This window comes from Oryzias melastigma, linkage group LG21 (assembly GCF_002922805.2).
Source record: "Oryzias melastigma strain HK-1 linkage group LG21, ASM292280v2, whole genome shotgun sequence".
NCBI lineage: Eukaryota > Metazoa > Chordata > Actinopteri > Beloniformes > Adrianichthyidae > Oryzias > Oryzias melastigma.
In genome coordinates, this window is record NC_050532.1 from 1,092,795 (window position 1) to 1,101,043 (window position 8,249).

Sequence of the window (8,249 nt, forward strand, 5' to 3'; positions counted from 1 at the left end):
AATGGAATGTTGATGCCATTCTCTTTAAGAAGCCTACGGTTAGACAGCAAGAGACAAAAAAGTAGACAAACTGAATGAACTGTCTGTGTCTGAAAACAGTCTCCATGACGACTCATGGGAGGATCTCGTGCTGATGATCATCTGGAGGGTAGTGGGAGGACTCACCAGCATCTTCTGCAGCTGCTCCACAGTCTGGTTGACCACGCTGATGCCGTTGATTTCCCTGATCTCATCTCCGACGTGCAGCGTTCCTGAGAAGAGGAAGAGAGGACGGGGATGGCGGTGAAAGCTCCTTATCATCTGTTCCTCTTTTCCCGCCGCAGCAGAAAAAACAACAGCCTGCATCTGAAGCGGCTTTTTAATTACCGCAGGATGAATGAAATCAGGGTTAATTAACTGGCTGTTGCTACAATAAAGAATCTGAAACAAAGAAGCTGCTGCTGTGATGTGAAATAAGGTTCAGTTTGTTTATCTCACACATTTTTCAGAGAGCAATCTGAAGAATATCTGCCTATTAAAGGTTTATATTCAATTCATTTTAATAATAAAGCACCAGTTTACTACAGAGAAATTCTCAAAGCCTATGAAGCTAAAGTCATCAGACAGAGAGAGCGGTTTGAAAAGTGAATCCTAACATTTATAGAAATGGAACTTGGAAAGAAGTTAGGCCTGCACGCTATGAGAAAAATCTGTGTTGGAAACTTCAGAGAAATGGTCAAAAAGAAATTCTAATACATTTCCATTTCCCTGTGATAGTTTTATTTCAATATTTTTTAGTTTTTGGCATGTTTTGCGTAGTACCTGTGTTTAGAAAATGTCCTAAAACCAAAGTATCTCCACATCATTAATATTAGGAGTGTTACGGATCCCAAAACTCACGGTTCACATCATGTTAAGGTTTTATAGTCACGGGTGGGACCATTTTTTTAATAGCATCTTTTAGACTTGGATTTCTAGTTTAAGCAGACAGTAATTTTCTATTTAGATCAACATTTTTTGTCCTATTGATGCAAAACTCCATTTTAAATCTGTCATAATAGCTGCTAAATAATTAAACAAACTATACAAATGATCATAAAAAGCTTCTTTTAAGATGTATTTTTGGTTTCTCAAATGTTTTGATCTTAAATCATGACATGTTTTGCTCATCCACAGGTATTTGCTGCCTTCTCTGTACAGTAGAAGAACCGATAAACCGCTTGACCTGGTGAACCTTTACCTTGCCTGTGTATCATTCCACCGTACATTATTCTCGCCACGATGCAGTGATTCAATTCGTTCAACTTCAGAGTGATTCCCTGTAAAAACCAAAGCACACCAGCAGTGAGTGGTGCAGACAGAGGTCTCACATCTCTGTTTCTCCTACGCCGTACCATGGGCTCGTCTGTGTTTTTCTGGAACTGGACCAGGCGGACTCTGGTGACGTTCTCCAGGTCCAGGTCTCCGTTGGCGCTCTCCGGAGAGTCCCCGTTCAGGTAGGGCGAGGCGGGCGGGGGCGTCACTCGTAGCGCTTCGTCGCTGTAAACCTCGTGGGCGACCACGTCGTGGGCTTGCAGCAAGGCCTGTGGCGACACGGAAACAAGGAGGATGGAGAAAATCTGTGCAGATCAAACACACAAAAGATCTGGAAGCAGCAAAGGAATATTAATGCCTGCATGTATTCCATCTATGAAAAAATGTTTTACTTCAGTGTTTGAGTATAATGCTGAATGAAGGTAATTTTGATGTTTGATTCATATTTGCATCAATGTCAACGGGGTTAATCTTAAGTAGATATAAAGAAGATCAGGTAAATCTGCTCTGATGAATGCGAATAATTTTGGTGCGATTAATTACATTAATTTAACATTATTAATCGAATTAATTGATTTTAATCACAATTTTTAACCCATTAAAAGCTGTTAAAATCCTAATTTTGAGGTATTTTATTTAAGTTTGTGACATTCTGGTGCAGTAATGACTAATGGAAATATTAGAATAAAAATTAAAAAATGCTCTCTTTATAAAAGATTTCCAATCTTTACTTTGACAACACCGATGGGTATTTCTTTTTTAAATCTTGAACAAATAACAAAATAAAAAAAACAACAAAAAAAAAAAACATCAAGGCAAAGAGTGTTCTAATTTACTACATAAAAATAGAGTAGAAAACTTTCCTAAGCGATACAAAAAATATTGAACACAGATTTCTTATTAATAACATAATTCAAATGTTGATATATGTTATTCCACAGATTATCACAACAGCAAGACAGTAGAAAAAGTCTGATTTTATGGTTTCCTTTGACTTGTTTGGGTGAATTTGATCATTTTAAAGACTGGGATGAAGAAGAAAAGAAAAAGAGACGAGAATCTAAGAAGGAAGAAATGAAACACAGTGGAGGAATTGAACTGTTTAATTTTCAGACGTTGTTATATTTTTTTTTTAATAAACTTTTGCTTCATCGTCTGGACAAAAACAAGAGTCAAAAGGGGAATTTTCCCTTAAAAAATGATACTTTTATTAACTTCTCACCTTTCTCAAAAAGCATGCGCCTCCGCTGAAGCTGTTACCATGACAACATGATGCACCATGTATTACACGAGTCTGCTTTTGTATAAAACAATTGAAACTTAAGGACTGACGTTCTAATAATTGATTTAATAGTAATAAATGACTATGATAGGAGTGGCTCCTTAGGCTTATAGCTCCTTTAATACTCAGACATGAATTTTGATCTTAATTTTCTTCATATCCAGTCTGTCCTCCATCATCAGTAAAATGCCAATAATGAGGTAAAAACACCAAAATCATCATTTTAAGTGGAGTAGTTCTTTAACTTCTTTTACAGAATAAATCTTGAAGACAAGTTATGCTGCTTTAATGAACAAATGCTGTTTGCTTTGAACAACCCAACTAAAGCACAAAGTGAAAGTAGAGATGCATGCTGGGCCGCCTGACAGCCGCTCTACTCGATCTAACATCAACATCCAGAGTCTGAGCGGCGCTTGAGCAAACTGCTCTGAACTTCAGAGAACACTGATCAAACCCCAGCAGGGGAGGATGTGCCACCTCCACACTCCAGCGTCACACAAACGCAGACGATGAAGGAGGCGAAGGCATCCTGAACGCCAAAACAGAGACGCGAGGAGGTGAGCGCTCCGTCCTGTGTGAAGGTCGGGGTTCCATGAGGAGAACAGAGTCTTTAAAGACGACTTTTATAAAACACATTTAAAGACTTTTAAGGGTCCATTTGTGAGGATTCAGCACTTTACTGAGCTTCAGTAGATTACAGAGAGACTAAAAGGATTATTCAGGATTATAATCAACAGATTATCTGAGTTTGAACAGCTAAATCTATGCTTCCGGATTGCAGCACAATAATGTAAGAATATGGGTGAATTCAGACAGGAAATCTGATCCAGATTATAGGAGGAAACAAAATGTGGTTCACTTTAAGGGATCCAAATGTGTCCAGTCTGAAAACATTCTAAAAAAAAACTGCAATTGACAAAAAGACAAAAACTATAAACATAAAATGTATAATGTATGAGCATTGTTTATGGGAAATAGTTATTCTAAATGGGTTGCAGCCAAAAGGAGAAACTCCACCCTGGAGATAATCTCACATCGGCCTGGACAACACATGTTCCAGTGACCACTTTCAATGAAACGTTTATGCAAACGTACATAAATGCACATTTCTGGGCTTCTGCGGTCTAAACTCTTACGTTTACACAGTTAGGCACATTTTTAAGACCGTTTTCACATAAAACACTAAAAGAAACAATCAAAAGAAATAGTAAAGGTGTGATCATAAAAATAAGATAAAAGAAAGTAAAAAGATTTTAATTTAAAACAAGCTTAGATAAACAGTAGGGATGAAACTTTTGAATCCATACTAGCTGAGAACAGGTGAGTCTTTAACCTGGATTTAAATCCACTGAGTGTTTCAGCAGATCTAAGGTTTTCTGAAAGTCTGTTCCAGATCTGTGGTGCATAGAAGCTGAATGCAGCTTCTCCATGTTTAGTTCTGACTCTAGGAACTGATAAAAGACCGGATCCTGATGACTGGAGAGGTCTGGCTGGTACATACTGGGTCAGGAGGTCAGTCATGTATTTTGGTGCTAAACCATTCAAACCTTTTTTCTTTACCCCCAAAGACAATAACCTCCGTTTTGCTTTTGTTTAATTGAAGTAAGTTGTGACACATCCAGTCATTAATGTCCTCAATGCATTTACCAAGAGCCTGTACAGGGCCTCGGTCTCCTGGTGTCAGTCTAATATATATCTGTGTGTCATCTGCATAGCTATGGTAACTAATGTTGTTGTTCTTTATAACCTGGGCCAGTGGGAGCATGTAGATGTTAAATAGAAGTGGTCCCAGGATGGAGCCTTGGGGCACTCCACATGTAATTTCTATTGGCTCAGAGGTGAAGTTACCAATTGACACAAAATATTTCCTGTTTTCTAAGTACGTTTTGAACCAGTTTAGTACTGGCCCAGTGAGACCCACCCAGTTTTCCAGTCGTCTGAGTAGCATAGTGAGGTTGAACGGTTTAACTTGCTCTAAAACATGTCGTCTTTGTGGTTGTGGTCAGATGTAACAAGGATAAATGGTCAGCTTGGTCAACTATGGTGTAATGATCGGCTAGACTCTGCAGAGGAGGAACAGGAAGAGAGAGAGCTCTCCTCTGTGATGGAATTCTGAGCCATGATGGGAAAAATGTCTTAAAAACGTTACAGTAAACATGTTAACTCCTTTCTTTAAAACAAACCCAAAAGCTTTTTTTTATGGAGAACAAGATTCTTGTGTTCTCTTTCTTCAAAAAAATAACACACTTGGAGGGCGTTACGTAGATCCAGAATCTTTCTAGGTTTTACTTGCACACATGCCGGCTCTATGGAGGTGTGAAGGGGTGAGGTCGCATCAGCAGCCCCTCCTGTCCTTCACATTTCCCCCCGTTCTCCCCTTCATTGCCCTTGTCCCCTCTCTTTCAGGGCATGTCCTCCTGAGAACGAGCAGGTCGCTAATCAGGAAGGAAAGCTGGACGTATTCAAATGATCGGGTTAGTGCAGGGAAGCTGCAAACAGGCCCACAGCGACTGTTAGTGATGCAGAAAATAACGTTTCCCTTTTTAGCTCCTGACCGCCAGCAGAGAAAAGGGGGGGGGGGGGTTAATGTGGTATGAGGCAGTTTGAAAACAGAAAACCAGAGGTTCAAAAGGCCGCTGATGGTGAAGTACAACCGGCGCGACAGTGAGGAGGGCTTCCGACTCACCATGAAGTGTGGCTGGGTCAGTATCCGCCTGAGCTCCTTAGCTTCGTGGTTCTCTGGGTAGCAGGAGATCTCTTCCAGCACCTGACGGCAATAAAGGGAGAAGTTTGGTTTAAACAGGATGTCTAAAGCCTGCTCACACCTTCATAACCTGCTGCACCACAGAGTGCATGCAGAACAATGTGTGGACCCCTCCTCTGGCCCGGTCTGACCGGATTTAGCTTGATGTCAGTGGGAGTTATGGAGTGGTGTTGTGGAGGTGAGACGAACTTCATGGAAATGCTGAGGGTTTTAGAAAGTATCTGTATTTGTTTGAGCTTTCATCAAGTAAATGCCACAAATCAATAAGCTTGACAAATAAAACTCAAACAAGTCATAGGGTTCAGTCATCCTCCTATTAAGGATTCTTAAAGTTTTAGCCCAAAGTCAGGTGCCGTGTCGTTCTTGAGCTGCATTTGTCGTCCGCTTACATCACAGCGCCCCGAAAAGTAATGTCCAGATCCAACGAGTCCTTCAAACGCAGCAAAAAATTCAGCCTTCTTTTTATTCCTGATTTTAAGGATCGGTCTGGCGTGTCCTTGTATGCTACCCATATCCCAAGATGCATTGCGGGTCTGGCGTGTCCTTGTATGCTACCCATATCCCAAGATGCATTGCGGTCAAACCCGGAGACTCACAGACATCAATGGCGGACTGTGCAGCGGGACTTGGAGTTGGAGAAAATGTAGTTTTTAAATGTAAACGTTGTGTATCAGAATGAAATAAAGCATCTGATCCAACTCCTCCAAAAATAAAAGTTGAATAAAAAAACTCAAGCTCCATGGTTTACTACACGTATCAATTCGGGACTCACGGTTGCTAGGCAACAGGACCTTTGCCGATGTAACGGATGGAATTACCTAAAGGATAATTCCTATTCGTTAACATCCGGTCTACCTGCTCCACGAAGGACCTGAATTTGGACACACCCACAGTGGAGTTTCTTTTCTTTGTCAAGGTTTATCCGTCTGGTTAACAACGTTTTCTTGATTTGGTGTCAAATTTAGATTTCTTCCAACCATAAGGTGTACTCTTTAGGGGTGTAACGATTCGTTTTAACAACAATAAATATCATGATTTGAGGTTGACAATACAATTCATAGCTAATATTTGAAGGATCCGGTTCACAGACCAAAAATGGATTCAGGACATCTTTTTCCAAAACTTCCCCCAGTGAGACAGAGATAAATAGCTGGTATTGGAAGTGCAAATGAAGCTTTCCAGATTCCTTCTACTTCTTCAAGTGTAAATGAAACATGTGTACAAGTAAACAAGACAGAATGTTAAATCCTTCACATTTTAGTATAATAAAGTTCTGTTGTTTTTCCACAACAAATAATACAACATTATTAGAACATTCTACCACACTGTCTGGACTGTTTTGACTTATCTAATTTGGAAGCGATTTTATAATGTTAAAGGTCAATTCGATTAACAACTTGCTTCAGACTGATCGATCTGATTGGATCGTAGGAATATAAGTGAATTCATCAATTAACTGATTAATCGCTAAACCCCTAGTACTTGGATAAGAGGCCAGTTTAGCTAACAATTGGCTACTATTAACTATAAGCAAGAGAATCTGGCCACAGAGAAGAAATAAGGCGCTCGGAATGAATAGTTGGAAGTCCCTCCCCCTGACAGAGCCGGCTGCAAAAGAAAACATCTAATAAAGTCACTGAACAGCTGAGCACAGCTAAAAACCCACAAATAAAAGACGAACCAAAGCTGCAAGGCAGTTTTAAAGTCAGGGTCAGCAACTTGGAGGAATAATCATCACCTAAACCCATTTTCTTAAAGATCTGGTGAATAAAACTGAATCTCCAGAGCAGTTATTAAAACAAAAACCAGCCAGAGACAAAAAAAAAAAAAAATATAAATTAATCTAGAATTTCATTTTTGTTTTAAACATTCTGAACGTGAGCTGACTTGCTTTTGATTCTGCATTTCACTCTGGACTTTAGAAAACTTTGCAAAATAAGAGATTAGATAAACCCAAATTTTGTTTTCATTATTGTAAACCTCATTTGTCACTTTTTGAACAGGCTTTCTGGCAGACCTCAATCTTAAATAACAGTCATAGTTTGAAAGGACAGTCCAGTTTTTATGGTGTGGATTCAGTTTGTGGTAGGAGATCAGGTTCATTGAAACCTAAAAACACAGCGGAGACAGAACCTCCCCCCTCAGCTCGTCTCTCCAGCCTCCTGATGCTCTGCTCAGCTGGGATTGTGAACACAGCAGCAGTGTGAGGAGCTCTTACACATTCCAGATGCTTCAAAGCCTCACTTGATCCATCTTGGAAGGAATTCTTAAGTAGAAGAACACACAAAATAAAGATTACACTCACTTTAACCCTTTAACGCCAGTGACGCTTAAACAACAAAATCTTTAACATACTATAATTTTTCAACCATTAACACAATAATTCCAGTAGATTCTGAAGGAGAAAAGCGGCTCGCTCTGCTTTTCTCTTTCAGAATCTACTGGAGTTATCATGTTAACGGATTCAAATTTACAGTAAATCAAAGAACATAAACACTGGAGCCCAGGTGTTAAAGGGTTAAGTGCCATAACAGGGATCAGAGGTCTGAAAGCCTTTTAGTGAAGCCAGAAAAAAGTTGAAGATGGAAGCACCTCCTAAACACAGAGCAGGAGCCACAGCGGTTAAGAGCATCCCAGCTGGAGAGGATGAGGAGAAGAGGAGGAGGAAGAGGGGGGTCTTCTCTGTAATATAACCACAACTGAAGTGCACAGCACAAAAACACAATCCTTTCTATTCATGGTTACTGATAAACAATATTTATTCTCTTGTTTTTTGCAGCAGCCCAGTTAAAGGGCTTCCAGTCAGTAGCTGCTGCTGAGGCTGAATGCAAAAGCTGACTGTAGGAAAAGAAAAATATACAAGAATAATATAATGTCTAAAGATCTGTACCACCAGCTGCTGTTTGGGGC

The 8,249-nt window shown here is 39.8% G+C and overlaps 1 protein-coding gene across 17 annotated transcripts in view; it reads right to left on the bottom strand.

Annotated features, from left to right (window-relative positions):
* Positions 1–8,249, bottom strand: part of caska (calcium/calmodulin-dependent serine protein kinase a) — a 136,334-nt gene that overhangs the window by 17,794 nt on the left and 110,291 nt on the right. For 9 of the 17 annotated variants that reach the window (XM_024286027.2, XM_024286024.2, XM_024286028.2 and 6 more), the window contains 4 exons: positions 5,262–5,342; positions 1,374–1,562; positions 1,220–1,298; positions 166–251 (listed from right to left, as the gene is read on the bottom strand). In XM_024286027.2, the coding sequence (XP_024141795.1) occupies positions 166–251; positions 1,220–1,298; positions 1,374–1,562; positions 5,262–5,342 (435 nt within the window). Of the gene's footprint in view, positions 1–165; positions 252–1,219; positions 1,299–1,373; positions 1,563–5,261; positions 5,343–7,557; positions 7,606–8,249 lie in introns of all 17 variants that reach the window. The other 8 variants (XM_024286014.2, XM_024286016.2, XM_024286025.2 and 5 more) reach the window with 1 other exon arrangement.